Source organism: Aotus nancymaae, unplaced genomic scaffold (assembly GCF_030222135.1).
Source record: "Aotus nancymaae isolate 86718 unplaced genomic scaffold, 86718_ANA_hifiasm-v0.15.2.pri h1tg000019l, whole genome shotgun sequence".
Taxonomy (NCBI): Eukaryota; Metazoa; Chordata; class Mammalia; order Primates; family Aotidae; genus Aotus; species Aotus nancymaae.
This window is the reverse complement of record NW_026988431.1, coordinates 29,458,409-29,476,319: the sequence shown is the minus strand read 5'-3', so window position 1 is coordinate 29,476,319 and position 17,911 is coordinate 29,458,409. Positions and strand designations below refer to the sequence as shown.

Below are 17,911 nucleotides of genomic sequence, written 5' to 3'. Positions count from 1 at the left end.
ATAATGGTACTAGGGTTATAAAAGAGAATGTCCTTGTTCTTATGAAATACACAATCAAGTATTTAGGCTTGATGTATGCAACCTAGTCTCAAATAGTTCAGAAAAATGCCTATCTCCCTCTGTTCCTCCCTCCCTCCCTCCCTTCCTTCCTTCCTTCTTCTTTTCTCTTTCTTTCTTTCTTTTTTTTCCTTCTTTCTTTTTCTCTTTCTCTCTTTTCTTTCATTTTAAAAATGGAGCTGAGGATTTCCTGGAATTTCTGAAAGACACCAGTTCCAGGAATCTCGATATCTCCACTTTCATACATCCCAGAGAAACTGTAGACATCAGTTAAAAATCCATAAGGAGGCCAGTCGTGGTGGCTCATGCCTGTAATCCCAGCACTTTGGGAGGCTGAGTTGGGTGGATCACTTTAGGTCAGGAGTTCGAGACCATCCTGGCCAACATGGAGAAACCCCATCTATACTAAAAATACAAAAAATTAGTTGGGCGCGGTGGTGTGTACCTGTAATCTCAGCTACTACGGAGGCTGAGGCAGGAGAATCACTTGAACCTGGGAAGTGGAGGCTGTATTGAGCCAAGATTGCACCACTGCACTCCAACCTGGGTGACAGAGCAAGACACTGTCTCAAAAAAAAAAAAAAAAAAAATCCATAAAGAGACAGATAATGTATCAAAGTGGCAGTTAAAGTTAGAGTTACAATTAATTTTTCAAAAGCAATAATGGAAACCAGAAGACAGTGAAATATTTCAGTGTTCTAGCAACTCTGAATTCTGTAGTGAGCAAAACTATGTTTTTTAGAATAAGATAAGGCATTTCTACTCAAATAAAAAACAGAGAGATTTAACCACAAAAGATCACCATAAAGGAAAATTTCAGTCAAAGATGAACTTCAGGCAAAAGGCAAATGATTCCAGATAGAAGGTCTGAGATACAAAAAGGAATAGTTCTAAGTGTAACTAAGCAAGCATTAACAAAATCAGGTAACAATAATAGTATTAAACTTTTGTGCATGTAGGAATAGGCTAGAACTAAAATTGTGGACAATAAGAGCAAATGGGTGGGGTGGTGGTGACCATAAAATGTTTTAATGTTCTCATGTTCTTCAGGAAGGGGGATAAATATATCTATTAAATTTAGACCTTATTAAGTATGAGTTTAATATAACTAGAACAGACATTAAAAGAATAGGCATAAAGCATATGACTTCCAAAAAAAGTAAAGACAAAGAAAGTGAAATGAGAAGAATAATCAAATATTGTCATATGTAATAAAACAAAATCCACACAACACATTGGGACACAGAAATGTTGAAGCTGATGGGATGTAAAATGATACATAGGCAAATGCTAACAAGAAGAAAGCTGGCAAGCTGGCATGGCTTTATTAACTTAGGCAAAATAGACTTTAGGCAAAAAGCATCACTGGAGATAAAATGAGTCATACACAAGAATAAACAGCTCAAAATTTCCAGAAGACATATCACTTTAAAATTTCCATGTCACTAATAATATAGTCCCAAAATATATATAGCTCAAACTGACAGAACTACAGGAAGAAATAAATAAATCTATTATCTTAAGGAGAAATTTGCATACAGTTCTCACAGTAAGAGATCAGGCAACAACACAAGAGTAAAAAGAAAGAACATTTGATCAGCACAATAAAAAGGTCGATGGGTTGCTGTAATGTACATTACATAGAACTTTGCTCCCAACTATCGTAGAGCATATATACTTTTCACAGGAAACATTTATGAGAATTAAATGATATGCTACACCATTAAGCTAGCTTTAACAAATTTTTAAAGATTGATATCTGAGCCTGAAGCTAATACCTACGAAGCTTTTAGATTTTTTTTTTTTTTTGAGACAAAGTCTCGCTCTGTTGCTCAGGCTGGAGTGCAGTGGCGCAATCTCAGCTCACTGTAACCTCTGCCACCAGGGTTCAAGCAATTCTCCTGCCTCAGCCTCCTGAGTAGCTGGGATTATAGGTGCCCACCATCAATGCCTGGCTAATTTTTTATATTTTTAGTAGAGATGGGGTTTTACCATGTTGGTCAGGATGGTCACGATCTCAGGTGATCCTCTCACTTCAGCCTCCCAAAGTGCCTGGGCAACACGGTGAAACCCTGTCTCTACTAAAAACACAAAAATTAGCCAGGTGTGATGGCACACGCCTGTACTCCCAGCTACTTGAGAGGCTGGGGTATGAGAATTCCTTGAACCCAGGAGGCAGAGGTTGCAGTGAGCCAAGATTGCGCCATTGCACTCCAGCCTGGGCAACAAGAGTGAAACTCCATCTCAAAAAAAGGAAAGATTTTGAGACATTCTATCTACGTATTGATTTTAGGATTATGGGTCCTTCTTTTCCCTTGGCTGCTGGAATGCTGATAGTTGGGCCTGTACCGTTTAGTCAAGAGATGGGGAAAATATTCTGTGGGAAATTAGAACAGCCCAAAAGATATGTGGAAAGGTACAGACACTGGGGATTCCTAAATAAGTGGCCAGATGAGCTGCTGAGAACTTCATAGTCAACAGATTCCATCCATATCTATACAGTTTCTAATTCAATTTTTAGTGCTCCTCTCTTCAATGAGCAACCAGGTAAGGATGAGTTCAGAAACTGGTCTAAAAATAAGTCTAAGATAAAAACAAACAACTTAAAGAAACTAAAACTATACAGAGAAATAAAACTTTTTCAAAAGCTTTTTAAAAGTATCTTACAAATATATTATTGCTATCAGAGCTGTAAGAGAAGATAATTATTATGAAACAAGAATATACGATTAAAAAGGACATTTCAGAGAACAAACAAGCTCTAGGAAATTAAACATGAGAGCAGAAATGAAAAACTCAAGAACAGTTATAAGATAAAATTAGAGAAATGACTTAGAAAGATTAGCAGACAAAGAGATGCTTTAACAGCCAGAATATAGGAATTTTAGAAAGAAGATGGAAAACAGAGGGAGGTTATCATCAAGGATATAATTCAAGAAAACATCCTAGAACTAAATAGGCAGTGTATCAGATTGAAAGGATCCACAAAGCACTCTCAACAACTGATTAAAATAGAAACACATCAAGGTGCACAATTAAAAACTTTTAGAATATCAGGAATAAAGTATCCCAAAATTTTCCAGAGGGCAGAGGGTAAGGGGAGGAAAAGGAGAGAGGGAGAGAAGGTTTTATACAAAGGGTCAAGAATCATAGTGGCATCTGACTTTCCAAAAGTTACACTGAAAGCCAGAAGACAGTGTAACCATGCCTTTGAAATTCTGAGGAAATGTAGTTTTTAACATACAATTCTATGCCTAGTCAGTATTGTGAATAAAGTGTTCATAAGATGTTTTAAATACAGACTTTCAAATATGCAAACTCTTAAAATACTTATCTTTCATACTTTCTTAGAGAAATGCTGGAAGAAGTGCCCACTATATAAAGAAGGCAAATCAAAAAAGAGGATGGTATCCAGGAAACAGGGAATCTAAAAAGTTACACAGGGAGGTCCCTGCATGATGGAACATTGCTGGATGATCACTTTGCAGCATCTAGGGAATAATGAATCCAAATGTCTAAGATGATGAAACTGATGGCTCAGTTGATGTGTTTGAACAGATTGAGAGAAGGTTTAAACAACTGAGGGATGAGTTTGGGCATGAATTATTGATGAATACATAGAAACCTAAGCAAGTGAAGTACATGTTAACTTTAGCGGGAAAAAGGGCTGTACAAGAAAGGAAAAGTTATTGTCACATGACTCAGCTGTGAATGGAATTTACACAGTCATAACTATATAAACAGTGTTTATGGTATGATGGTAGTGAGACAGGCAGTTTACACGTATGTGGTATTTTGGAGGGTATAAAAGATGGCAAAATATACAGTTTCCTGCAGGGGCAAATCATATTAACACATAATGCCCAAAATGGAAAAATCAACAGGTTGGTCATATAAATACATTATTTCAAGTGATAGAAGTGAATAAACAGCTAAAGGGGTTTAAAGCAGCTGCCAGGTGAGAATGGAGAACAAGTGGTAATGTTGTTTCTTTGTAATACACCTTGTAGAACGGTGGCTCATGCCTGTAATTCCAGCACTTTGGGAGGCCGAGGTGGGTGGCTCACTTGAGGTCAGGAGTTCCAGACCAGCCTGATCAACGTGGTGAAACCCTATCTCTACTAAAAATGCAAAATTAGCTGGATGTGCTGGCACATGCCTGTAATCCCAGCTACTTGGGAGGCTGAGGCAGGAGAATCATTTGAACTAGGGAGGCGGAAGTTGCCATATTTGTATATAATTTTAGTAAAAATAAAAGCTAATGGGCAGGGCATGGTGGCTCACGCCTGTAATCCCAACACTTTGGGAGGCTGAGGTGGGTGGATTACGAGGTCAGGAGTTCAAGACCAGCTTGGCCAAGATGGTGAAACTCCGTCTCTACTAAAAATACAAAACTTAGCTGGGTGTGGTAGTGCATGCTTTTAGTCCCAGCTGCTCGTAGGCTGAGGCAGAGAATTGCTTGAACACAGGAGGCGGAGGTTGCAGTGAGCTGAGATCACGCCACTGCACTCCAGCCTGGACAACAGAGCGAGACTCAGTCTCAAAAAACAAAACAACAACAACAACAAAAAAAACTCTAAGTTTTTTAAATAAAGAAAATACCTGAAAAGTATTATAGCATAAAATAGAAACATTTAATGTTCTCTAAGCAGAAATACATGACAGCAGATGTAGATGATTTGAAACCAACATGAGAATGAAATGAAAAGAAGTTATCAGTCGTGGCAGACCTAAAAGCTTATAAGCAGAAATTGCAAATGTAAATAGATAAATAAACAAAATAAATTACAGAGAAAAGAGAAATATGCTGTCATGATAAGAAGATTGGTGAAGTCTGGCTTGCTGCTTCTGCTAGAACAAGCTCTTATTTTTACCACGTAGTAATTTGTTACAGCAGCAACAAAGAACTGACGATGGTGTCTCTCTCGATCAGTTGTACCCTTTCCTCGATGATGGAGACCTCCTCACAATTCAAAAGAACATCACCTAGGTTTTCTCCTGGAATATAGTTCCTGTCTTCTGAGAGGCCGTACTAAATACATTAAATTAGGTTAAGACAAAGCCATTGAAACAAAGAGAACTCCAAACTGATTGAATAAGATAAAAGTTTATTTCTCTCTCACATAAGAGTTTGGCCAGTCTCAGCTGACAGTAGGTTGCGCTCATGTGGCCCCGGAGACTTCTGGGTTCGTTTACCATGTTGCTCTTCTCCCTGGAGGCACCCTGCTTACCTCCATGATCAAGATGAATCATAGCCACGCATGCAGGAAGAGAGGAAGCAGAAATTGCACATATCACTTTTGCTCACATTCTACTTGCAAGAATTTAGTGAAGTATAGGGAAGGCTGGGAAATTTGCACAGCAAAAATTCTATGAGTATGGACAAAAGGGAGAATGGATTTCAGGGGACAATTTGTGTCCATCACATGCATGACCCACTCTAGATTCTTAAGCCTCCTCAACCCAAGAAAGCCTCATCACTTTGGCCCCACATCGTGCATCCCCATTGCAAGGTTCTGGTGGCCCCCCACTCCATCTTTTGTGAGATGCTCACTTTCTTCCAACTTAGCAAAGATCCCTGGCTCCCTTGTAGGATAATTAAGAGGCTTCCGCAGGCTTTCAGCCTAAGACACTGAATAGGAATGTTTCTCATACTTCACATGCCAATATAAAATTTACTTTAATGATAGACATCGTTTTTGCAGAATTTCTTTTTCACCTTGGGATGACTCAAATTCTGCACATTTGAGCTAAACAATTCAACATTGAGGTTTGTGATTAAAAAAAAATGCTTGTGACAAGTGAAGATTCCCTATAATACTGTGACTTCTCATCACTTGCCTAGTTTAGCTTCAGTTACTGCAGCTCATGCCATTTGTCAATTGTTTAAAGTGCTATGAAAAATGTGATTTTTAAAATGAAATGCTGAACAATCTGGAACTAATATCTAGATCAGCACTGCACAGTAGAAATGTCATAAAGGCCATAAATGTAATTTTCTAGTAGTTAAGTCAAAAAAGGTAAAAGAAATATAGGAAATAAATTTTAATAACATTTTAACACAATATGTCTAAAATATTATTACTTTAACATTCAACCAATATAAAAATTATCAATGAAATATTTTACATTTTTTTAATACCAAGTCTTCAATCTCTGGCGTGTATTTTACATGTGCAGCGCATCTCAATTCTTACCAGCCACATTTGAAGTGCTTGATAGCCACATGTGGCTAATGCCTGCTGTACTGGCCAGTGTAGCTCTAGATGATCTCAATGTGAAAGGTATGTGAAGAAAGAGGGAAGTGAAAGCAGGCTGAAGTTCTTGTTCTGTTTAAAGTTAGATGTAGCCACTAAGGAGCAGTCAACAAATGTAATAACTAGTGTTTGGTACAAATGGTTAACCATATGGAAAAAATAAAATTGTATCATGGGCCGTACATAAACATAAATTCCAGATAGATTAAGGAGCTATTTTTTTTAAGAGAAAAAAGTACAAAATACAAAAAGTATTAACTGGGAGCCCTTTGTAAGATGCAAAATGCAGAAACCATAAAGGAAAAGATGGACAGATTTATCTAAAAGAGAAATCCAAAATTGAACTTAAGCAAAGAGCATCATAAGAAAAGTTAAACGACAAGGGATACAGTAAAAGAAAACATTCATAAATCAGTAAGAAGACAAATAAGCCAACTAAAGAATAGAATATGTGGACAGATATTTCAAAGAGTAATTTGAATAGGCAACATGTGTAGAAGATGCTTTTAGTGATGAGGGCAAAGCAGATTAAACAACAACAAGCTATTTTTCTTTCACTAGACTGTTAAAAGCAAAATGAAAAACACTGGCCTATTACCTTGTGTCTCTCATTTATGCCACTGTTGGAAACGTATATTGTACAGTCTTTTGGAAGGCAATTCAGCAGAATCTATCAAAATTAAAACATAACTCCTTTTGACTCAAAGATTCCATTTCAGAGAATCTATTCTTCTGAACATCTATACATGTGCACAAATGTGTATGTGCAAGTATTTGAGGTGTATTACCAGAACTGGTGAAATCCATCAGTTCATCCCAACCAAAAGAACGCCACAGGGGTGCCTCTGTATGCCCTGTCATGAGAACATCCTCAAGATCTCAACTTACTTGGATCAGTCAAAAAAGCCAATCTTGTAGACCACTACTTTTTGTATTATTCCATTTCTATAAGACTGAAAAAGACTGCACACATACAATTGTGTGCTTAAACACATGTATGTGTAAGTAACTGACTAGAGAAAGGGCTCTCAGAACATACACCAAACGGGGCGGTGGGTAATAGAGATGAGGGTGTGTGTGGAGGGACATATTTATATTTTACTTCATGTACTTCCATGCTGCTTGACTCTTTTACAATGCAGATGGTTTAATATATTACTTGTGGAAGGAGAAGGTTTACAGAGAGAGCCGCATTCACGACTGCTTCTGGCAAAAGAAGAGGCTGATTTCAGGACTTGGAGCTACCTCTTCTCCAGCCCTCTCTGAGCTGAGTGGTCGGGTCAGGTCCACATTGTGGAGTTGTCTCTGGGTGTCTCTCCTTGTGGGCACCAGATGGTAGGTATTCTCAGCCCACACCAGAGGTCAAACATGGAACACCTGCCCTCTCCGTGTAACCTTGACCCCACACTCCCACCTACCCATCTACTTCACAGCATCTCAAGCCCAAGGCTGGCCTTTTAAAGTATAAGTCCTGCTGATGGTATTTCCTGGCCATGCTGAAATATGTCTCCTGGAGGAGGAGAATAAGGCCAACCACTGTGACAAACAAAACCAAAAGTGGAGGGCCAGTGTGTGGATTGTGTTGATGACTGTGGCTTTCATTTCCCCAAGGCAAAGAAACCTGAGGAGGCTGTGGTTAGGGTTGCTCATTTTTATGCTGAGGTTTTCTGGGAAATTTCAAAAGTTGCCACCCACACCTTATTAGGGGAAGGCGAGGAAACTTCCTCTTCAGGATGGGTCAAGGATTGTGGGAAGACCTTTGTGTGAGACCAAGTGTCATGCAGAGACAGCAAGAGAGAGACTAGGAATCAATTCCTTCTCTGAGGGTTTAATTAAAGTGTTGGGAATTTGCAATCTTATTCAGAAGTTAACATCTGAGTATAGATTTGAAGGAGGTGAGAGATGAAGCCATGTGGATGTCAGACAGAAAAGCATTTCAGACGCAGGGAATAGCAGTGCAAAGGCCCTGAGGTAGGATTGTGTCTAGTGTGTTGGAAGAGCAAAAAGGAAGCCTTTGTGGTGTGGCTGGAGCTAAGGGAGTAGGCGGTGAGCACCAGATAAGGTCAGAGGGAAGGGAGAAAGGTGGAGCGTGAGAATTGCCTTGACATTAGAAAGACTTTGCCTTTTATTCTAGGTGAGTTGGGAACCACTGGTGGTCTGAAAGCCAGAGAGTACAGGATCAGGCTGACATTTCACTTGATGCCTCTGGCCTCTGTCTGCTGTGTCGGGAACAGACTGGGTGAGTAAGGGAGAAAGCAGGCAACTGCAACAGACCAAAACAGAGACAGTAGAGCTGAGATATTAATGGAGTGACCAGCAGCATCAGAAGAACCTGGAGGCTTGGGAAAGCAGATTGTTGAGCCCCAGCCCTGGAGCTGCTACCTGTTAGTCTTAAGGGGAGTCCAAGGAATTTACATTTCTGTGAGTTCCCGGGTGATGATGATACTGCTGGTCTGGGTGCCACACTTTGAGAACTTATCTTTGTAGCACTGATGAAACCATTTGTTTATCAAAGTCCTCAAGGAAGCACATTGCTCACTCCTGTGTCCCAAGAGCCCAATGTGATGCCTGTCACGAATCTTGATCAAGCTCAGGCTCTGGGCCAGGCCTGGTGCTATTGAATGAGGTTCCTGAAGATCTCAGGTTTGAACTGTTTGGAGGTAACTGGTGATGAAACTTTCACAGGAAGTGGTCATTACAGGGAAAGGATTCCTTGTAATAACAATGACAACAGGTGTGATACCTACCCAGTGTCTGCCTAGGTGTTTTACTTGTATTTGTCTCCAATTAAATACTGTAAATACCCAGGGAGTCGGGCATTATCCCAGGATTTTATGAATGAGGGAACCAAGGCCTAGAGAGTTCAATTTTCCCAAGACTGCAGGATTAATAAGTACTAGAACCCAGCCAGGCCTGACTGACAGCTCTCTGTGGTTACATCACAGGTTGCCTCAAGAAGTCCTAGTAATTAAAGAACCTCAAGAAGATACGAGTTTCTTTTTTTGTGGACTAAGAGTCTTTTAAAAAATGCGAAGAATATGCCATCCTTTAAAAAAATGCTTCCCATCTGAACTGAGATTCCTGTTCACACAGCATGTTTCCAGCCTCAAGCCCTTCCTGGCAGAAACCCAGTAGCAGTGGCTGTCCCAACAGAAGTATTTGTGCTGATTTTAGTGGCTTTTAGCCTTCTCTGACGGAGCACTTTTCCTTCTCTCTCTCTCTTTTCAGCTCCTCCGGTAGGATAAAGGGTGTAGGATTTTGTGCTGAGGCGCTGAAGCTTGACAAATTGAGGCCAGCCTGTCTCTAAATGGAATCCGTGTATCTTGCTAGGGAGGGAGAAAACCAAGTTCCAGCACTTCTCTCCTTATCAGCCTCTCTTTTCCCCTACCCTTCCCGGAGGATAAAAATAGCTGCTTCCCAGGGCTTCACTGCGAGGGAGCAACTGCGCGCTGAAGCTGGGCCTAGCCTGAGAGCAGCTGCTCCCCGAAGCACGGGCCCCGCGGGGAGCCTTGGGGTCAGGGCAGGGGCCTGTCCGCAGGGACGAGGTGTCCCCGGCCGGGAAGTGGCACTTGGAGCCTCACCGAGAGAGGGGGCACTGGAGCAAATTTGACCACGATGGTGGGTGGCTCGCAAAAATACATCAGGAGGCCCAGAAGTCCATGCACTGCCTGGCTCCACCGCCTTTGAATACATGAGGTGTTATCTGTGGTTCTTAACCTCTTTAAGGAGACAAGGAATCCCTAGAACAAATGATGACATACCACCTCTCTGTGTCCACTGAAGCATTCACACAACACACAGACACATGGACACGGACACAAATACATACTGAGGCACATACACTTTTGCACACAATTTCGTATGATTGGAAGGCTGTTGAAACCCGGCATGGACCACAGATTAACAACTCCAAATGCAGGTTGATTACAGTGATGCAGAACGATTATGAAAAATAAAAATTTGGCCGTGAGCAGCGGCTCACAACTGTAATCCCAGCACTTTGGGAGGCCGAGGTGGGGGATCACCTGAGGTCAGGAGCTGGAGACCAGCAGGGCCAACATGGTGAAACCAAGTCTCTACTAAAAATACAAAAATTAGTCGGGCGTGGTGGCAGGCACCTGTAATCCCAGCTACTCGGGAGGCTGAGGCAGGAGAATCGCTTGAACCCGGGAGGCAGAGGTTGCAGTGAGCCGAGATCGCGCCAGTTCAGTCCAGCTTGGGCAACGGAAAAAGACTTCGTCTCAAATAAATAAATAAATAAAAATATAAAACTAAATAAAGTTTTGTAGCATGTAAAAGTAGGGTTACTAAAGTGGGCTAAGATCTTTCTGGAAAACAAATGTATGTAGTATAAATTCATGAGAATAGATACAGAAATGATAAAGTTCATCACCGATGGTAAGATAAAGGTTGATTTCTATTTATTTGAGTTTTCTCACTAAACAGAAAAGCATGCTGCTCTTTCTCAACCAGAACTGCCACATCCAGGCGTTTCCGGGGACCTGGGGTGCCCAATGGGCTGCAGGCGCGGCCGGTGGCTCGTGCCTGGCCAGTCGGTCGGGGAAGAAGGGTTATAGACAATAGACAAGCAAACTTTAGACGCGGTGACCGCGTCGGGCAGGGAAAGACTCTTGGGAAGAGGGTGACCCTAGCCTTCAGCCCGCCGAGGGTATTTAAACCCCCAGCACGCTGCGGAGAACCACCCGCACAGAGCGAACGGTGCGTGCGCGCTCCCGGGGAGGCGGCGGCGCTCACGGGCGCGTCTCCGCGGGCAGCCCCCAACTCCGGACGATGCCGCCGACTATGCGGCGGCGGCGGCGGCGCGCTCTGGAGGTCTGAAGCCGCGGCTGGCTGCCACGGGCCGGCGGCGCGATGAGCTGGGCAGCCGCCCCCGGCTCGGGGCTGTGAGCGGCTCGGGGCCGGGGGTGGGCGGTGGTGCGGCGGACGGCCGACGCTCCATTTCGGCGGCGGCGGCGGCGGCCATGCGCGCGGCGGCGCGGCTGGGGCGGCCGGGCTGGGGCCGCCTCCTGGGGGCCCGCGGCCTGAGGGCCCCGCCGCCGCCGCCGCCGCTGCTGCTGCCTCTGCTGGCGCTGCTGGCGCTGCTGCCCGCGCCTGGCGCCGCCGCCGCCCTCGCCTCGCGGTCCCCGGCGCTGCCGTCGGCGGCCGCGGGGCCCAGCGTAAGCCTCTACCTGAGCGAGGACGAGGTGCGCCGGCTGATCGGTGAGTGGGGCCGCCGAGGCCGGGGTGGGCAGGTCGGGCCGGAGGGGGCAGCTTCCGGCCGCCGGCGGCTCAGTCCGCGCGCCGTGAACCGCAGGCGTGTGCCCTCCCCGCCCCCCGCGCCCAGGTTCGCCTCGCGGCCCGGCCTCTGCCTGCCTTGCTGGCCGGGAGGTGTGGTCCCTGCCCGGCCCCCAGCTCCGGGTCAGGCTTCGTGCCTTCCCCGTCACCCTCTCTGCCCTGCCGCTATAGATCCGGATCCACCCATTCCATCCTCCTCACTGCCTCCTTAGCCCTTCTCCCTAGTCCTTAAGACTCTCTCCGTAGTCTTTAGGACTCAAGCGCTCTTGCAATTTTTCTTCCTTGCCGCACGAAGTTTCTTTGACTCTTTCTATGGATGTCACTCTAGGGCCTTCGATTTGAATACCTCGAAATTCACGTTTTAGACTGAGCTTGCAAACCCTCTGCTGTGGTTTTGATGCCCCAGTAGAGGCCACGCTTCTGTGCTTACCCTTTTACAAAAAAAAAAAAAAAAAAAAAATGAGAGGGAGGGGTTATAAAGGCAGCAAATGTTCGTGGCAGCCTCCAAATCTTAGACCTAGATTTGGAGCATATTTTGGAGCATATGCTTAGATTCTGTGCATGTTTTTAGTGAGTAAATCGCCAGGTAGCAGACCTTTTTAGTTTCAGTACCTTTTTGGTTTTTGCATTAGGTGTGTTGGAGTTTGGACTGATCCTGTGCTTCTGGGCTACTCCTACTTTGAATACCTTGAAGGGAAACGAGAACTTAGTCTTGGGTCGGTTTGTGGTTCTATTTACTTACTTAGCTTTGTTGTTTGGGGAATTAATTTGAAAAATTCCTGGGGTCTTGTTAGGACTTTGTGGATTCTGGAAATGAACCCTTAGACGAAGATCTGACGGGAATGACCCCCAAAAAGGAAGCCGTTGGTACCTAGAGATTTGCGTTCTTTTGTTATTATGGCAGTCTTTTTATTTCATATCAAGGTGGTGCTTCTGAGTGCTTGAGGGGTTAAATTATCCCCTGTTGCATCCATTATCTGTCATTATTCTGTTTTTTTTTTAAGTAATACTTTCTTGAAGTGTGTTGAGATTGACTCAATGTAGAAATGGAATTACTTATAGCAGACTCTTTAGACATTGTTACACGTACGGATTTGTAGTTTTTAACCAAAGAAGAATGCTGGGTTTTTTTACAAAGTAAAAACTTAGTAGTTTTTACAGTCGTGCCATTCTTAATCCTTCTTAGTCTAGCTGAATTGGTTGAATGTAGTTTAGCTGAATTAAAACTGCAAATTGGGGTAGTACTTGGAACACAAGACTAAGACTTAGGAAACATAATAGAAGACGTTGCATATCACATTAATTTTAGAAATATTAATGTATTAATGCATGGTTTTGTAAAGGCTTTTTGGTTAAAGCACTTAGCTTGTCAGTTTGTTTACATGGGTAAAGAAGTCAGGGTGAAGGTAGGGGACATAGGACAACGAGGGACTGACGTTGATTGAATTCCTGCCATAGACCTGCTCCTATATGCTTTAAAACATAATTTCTTCTAATTTTCTTGTGGCCCAGTGAGGTAGGTGGCATTATTCCAATTGTAAATTTGAGGAAAATAGGATTTTTAAGTAACTTGCTCAAGGTCACACAGTTCATAATTTTTTACAAAATGAAACAGTGTTGACATAGGCTACAAAGTTTTATTGAATGAATAGAAGATATTGTCTGTGGAAATTTGATTATAGCATGATGGGAAATAAATCATTGCTAATTAGCACTTGAAATTATATATTTGTTACCTTATTCAAAGGTTGGCCTGGAACTAACTTTTTTTTAGCAATGTTTGCAGCAGAGGAAGCTCCTGATTGATAAGCATCCAATTTGGGGGAGGGTAGGAAGTATTGTTTCAGTTAACTCCCTTGTCTACCCCAGAGGCAAGAAAGACTTATAGCAGTAGTTTCTTTAGTGCAAGTAGGGTTGACTTGTTACAGAGCATCTGTAGTCTCCATCCTGACAGATTCAGGTTCGTTGTTTCCATCCCTTCCCATCTCCCTCATATATTCTACCTTGAAAATAATTCTTTGGCTCCTCCTGCTAGGGAAGAGCAAGTGGGTAGGGCTGAGATGTATACAAGGCACTCCGAGTTCTCAGAATGCAGTTTCTCACAGAAGCTGTTTTGGTACTTAAGGCTTCTTGGAATAGTAGCTTTTCACCATATTTTATTTATTATTATTATTATTTTTTGAGATGGAGTGTCTCTCTGTCACTAGGCTGGAGTTCAGGGGTGGGATCTTGGCTCACTGCAACCTCTCCCTCCCGGGTTCAAGCCATTTTCCTGCCTCAGCCTCCTGAGTAGCTGGGACTACAGGTGCATGCCACCACACTCAGCTGACTTTTGAGGTGGGGTTTCACCATGTTGGCCAGGATGGTCTCGATCTCGTGAACTCATAATCCACCCATCTCAGCCTCCCAAAGTGCTGGGATTACAGATGTGAGCCACCACGCCTGGCCTGTACCATATTTTAGAATCACTATAGGTTTTCGTCCCTTCTGAACACTAGTGTGGGAAATGAACCATTATTTTATAATATTTTTAAGGCAATTTAGAATTCCAAGTAAGAAACTTACAAATGAAGTTGTTAGCGACAGCTTTATAAGTTGAACTAATTGCCATTGATATGAGGATAAGTTGTTTTATTTTATTTTTTTCTTTTTTCTTTTTTTTTTTTTGAGACAGAGTCTCATTCTGTCGCCAGGCGCCAGGCTGGAGTGCAGTGGCACAATCTCGGCTCACTGCAACCTCCGCCTCCTGGGTTCAAGCAATTCTCCTGCCTCAGCCTCCCGAGTAGCTGGGATTACAGGCACACGCCACCATGCCAGCTAATTTTTTTTTTTTTTTTTTTTTTTTGTATTTTTAGTAGAGACGGGGTTTCACCATGTTGGCCAGGATGGTCTCGATCTCTTGATCTCGTGATCCGCCCGCCTCGGCCTCCCAAAGTGCTGGGATTACAGGCTTGAGCCGCGTGCCCGGCTGAGAATAAGTTGTTTTAATCCAATCAATACATCCATACATATAGTTTTAAGAAAACCCAGAAGCACGAAATGGCTTTTAACAAACACAGCAGTCTCTTGCTTTTGGCCTTTTTATCCCCCAGGCGCTACTTTCCAGGGGTAACTACTACCTTAACAAGTTCTGTTTATTTTTTCTTTCTCTTTTTTTACTTTTGTAATTCTAAAGAAATGTAGAATAAGTCTGATTTTCTAGTATCATAACTGAGCTCTTCTCTTTCCTCCCTTAAATCCTCCGATGTAGTTACATAACTTTTTTTTTTGCAAAAATAGCAGTATTTATATTATTGTGTACACATGTATTACTAGTGACTTATGATTATGTTTTTTTGTATACATTTTGTTTTTCCCAGCACAAATAGTTGTATTTTATCAAAATTGGATTTTGATTCATTATCTATTTATCTTTGGCTGTGTTCCCTTAACTACTCCAATAAATATGTTAAAAGCCTTTTCATTTTTTTTCCAGGTAACACATTAAATCATCTATCAATTCCACTTAGTTTCCCCTTAGAGACTTCTTGGTCTGGAACATTCCATCCTCTTGCTCTGATCTGGACAGTAGGATTATTTTTTCTGGGACTTCTGTTCCTTCTTTCCTGTCTTGGAACCTCTGTTTCTTGCATCTTCTGTCTTCCTTTTTCTTGGTTTGCTTCATTTTGCTAATATGTGTGTATCCTCAGTAGCTTCTTAAGAAGGAATGATGGGAGATAAATTACTTGAGGCCTTGCATGTCTGAAGATGTCTATCTGATCATACTTTGTAGATAGTTTGGCTCAGTTTAAAATATTAGGTAGAAGGTACATTTTTTTTTTCATAATTTTGATGGCATTTTCACCGTTTTCTGTCTTAAGGGTTTTTGATGAAAAGTCCAAAGCCGTTCTGATTCCTCTTTTTTTCTCAGTTGTTTGAAGCAGGTTCTTTTTCTCTGGCATTCTGAAGTTTCACAAGTTTCTGTGTGGTCGGTTGGTTTGTTCTTTCCTTCCTTTCTTCCTTTCCTTTCTTGTATTACCTTGGTGGGTCCTTTCAATCTAGAGACTCATATCTTTCAGTTTTCAGAAATGCTTGTTTTTTAAAATAATTCCCACCCTTTAGTTTGTGTGTGTGTGTGTGTGTGTGTGTGTGTGTTTTCTTTCTGAGATGTCTGTTGGCTTGGTTATTGAACCCCCTAGAAGTGATCTTCAAGTTTTCTTAACCTGTCTCACCTCTTATGTGTTACTTTGTATTGGAAGAAGTGGGCAGGGGGGGAATTTCTCAATTTTGTCTTTCAAAGCTTTCATTGAAAACATTTTAAGGATCACATTTTTAAATTTTAGAGTCTTTTTCTATTTCCATTTCATTGCATCTTATTTTATGAATGTATTATCTTCACTTGTCTCTGATGTATATATTTTTATTTTTTCTTTGTGTTTAATATATTTTTAATATTTCTTCTGTTTCCTTCAGTGTGCCTGTTCATTTCAGGGATCTTTTCTGTGTTTGTTTAAATCATAAATATCTGGTGAGCCTTACTGTCTATAATGAAGAGAAAGATCCTGAGCAGTTGATTACAGTTGATTACACTTGGAGTTCAGGTGGACTTTTCATCGGGAGTCTGCCCCGAATATTGACACCTTTACATCTCTTTTGGGGCCAGTGTTTGCAGAGAAGAAACCTGTATCTCCTGCATCTGGGATACTTGGTGATATGCCAGCTGCCAGAGTTTGGGTTACCTGGTTGAGGGAGGGATGGAGGCTGTAGTCTTTGACTTCTGGCTACAGTTCTCCTGCCACTGTGATTCAGTGTCTTCAGAAAAAACTTTGGGTCTCCTGCTGGACCTGGGGGTCCAACTGCTTTGAACACCTCTTTCAGTGACTCCCCATTGTCTAGGCTGAGCCTCCGATCAGCCTTTGGCACCTCCTTGGTGCTTCAAGGGCTGAACCTCTTGGAGGTCCTCGGGGCAGTGACCATTCCTTCAGCTGCTTTGCCATCTTGCAGAAGTTTGTTGAAAAAAAGTATGTTGTTTTTCCTTTCTGTTTGTCCTTGTGGTTTAATGTCTCTGTGATTTTTTTTTTTTAACTATCATTTTAGAGGAATTTTGGAAGGAAATGGAGATAAGGGATTATGGTCATGTGGCAATCTTTGTATGAACAGTATTAAGGGTAGTTAGTAGTAGCTGTTGTAAAGGTAGTTGACACTTTTAAAAATGCCATCTTTTGTCTGTGTAGGGCCTAGAGGTCATCCCTGTGTTGTGTACTGTTGTTTCCATTCTATAGAGGAGTGTTAGTCTGCTCAGGCTGCTGTAACAAAGTATCATAAATTGGGTGGATTGTAAACAACAGAGATTTATTTCTCACAGTTTTAGAAGCTGTGAAGTCCATCATCAAGGTTCTGCTAGATTTGATATCTGGTGAGGGCCCACTTAGATACTGCCTTCTCCCTGTGTTCTCATGTGGTGGAAGGGGCAAACGACCTCCCCTGGGTCTTTTTATAGGGGCTCTAATCCCATTCATGGGGACTGCTTGTATGAGCTAATCACCCCTGAAAAGTCCCTACCTGCTAATACCATCTCCTTAGGGGTTAGGATTTCAACATAGAGATTTTGGGGGACACAGAGATTGAGACCATAGCAATGAGAAAACAGTAATCTTGGAGTAAGTATGTATGAATAACTAGCCCAGTTTTTTGGAGTAGTAGGGCATGCAGTCCTGATGGAAGTGTATCTCTTCTGAAGCACCGAAAGTTTCAGGAGCTTTTACACTCTGGTTGGCCTTCCTGTGCTCCTGGGCCCTGGTCCATCGCCTGCATTTACTCCTCTTAACAGGCTGCAGTGTAGGCATTCATTTCTCCATTTTACTGATGAGGACCCTGATGCAGGGCCCTCTGGACTGTGAGTAGAAGGCCGGGTCTTGACTCCATCCTGCCTGAGACCTGAATTCATTTTGCCTCTTTATCAGCTCTGGAGGAGTGCAATTAATCAAAAACTCAAAGGAGTAGAATCTGCAGGCCTGCTACCACTGTGCTTGTTTGTGGTCCTTATTGTTATGCTGATTATTCTTGGCATGCTTCCATGTTCTCTAATTGATAATTTTCATAGTACTGAGCTCTGTAGAATTCCAGTACTTGTGAAGGTGGCATGTGGCTGGGGTAGTGCCAGAGACTTGGGAAGAACATGTTGGTGAGTGGGGAGAATGGCATAAACTGATTATGGCTACAGTGGTGGTGGTGATAGGGGTCAGGGGGGCTTTTTTTTTTTTTTTTTTTTTTTAGAGTTTCACTCTTATCGCCCAGGGTAGAGTGCAATGGTGTGATCTTGG

General features: G+C 42.4%; 1 protein-coding gene across 4 annotated transcripts in view; it reads left to right on the top strand.

Moving 5' to 3' along the window:
- The window catches only part of RYK (receptor like tyrosine kinase), a 137,266-nt gene that overhangs the window by 39,203 nt on the left and 80,152 nt on the right, over positions 1–17,911 (top strand). The window contains exons 3-4 of one of the 4 annotated variants that reach the window (XM_064378708.1): positions 7,457–7,649; positions 8,449–8,553. In XM_064378708.1, the coding sequence (XP_064234778.1) occupies positions 8,514–8,553 (40 nt within the window). In that variant the 5' untranslated portion in view covers positions 7,457–7,649; positions 8,449–8,513. Of the gene's footprint in view, positions 1–7,456; positions 7,650–8,096; positions 8,554–11,087; positions 11,535–17,911 lie in introns of those variants that run through there. The other 3 variants (XM_064378707.1, XM_064378706.1, XM_064378705.1) reach the window with 3 other exon arrangements.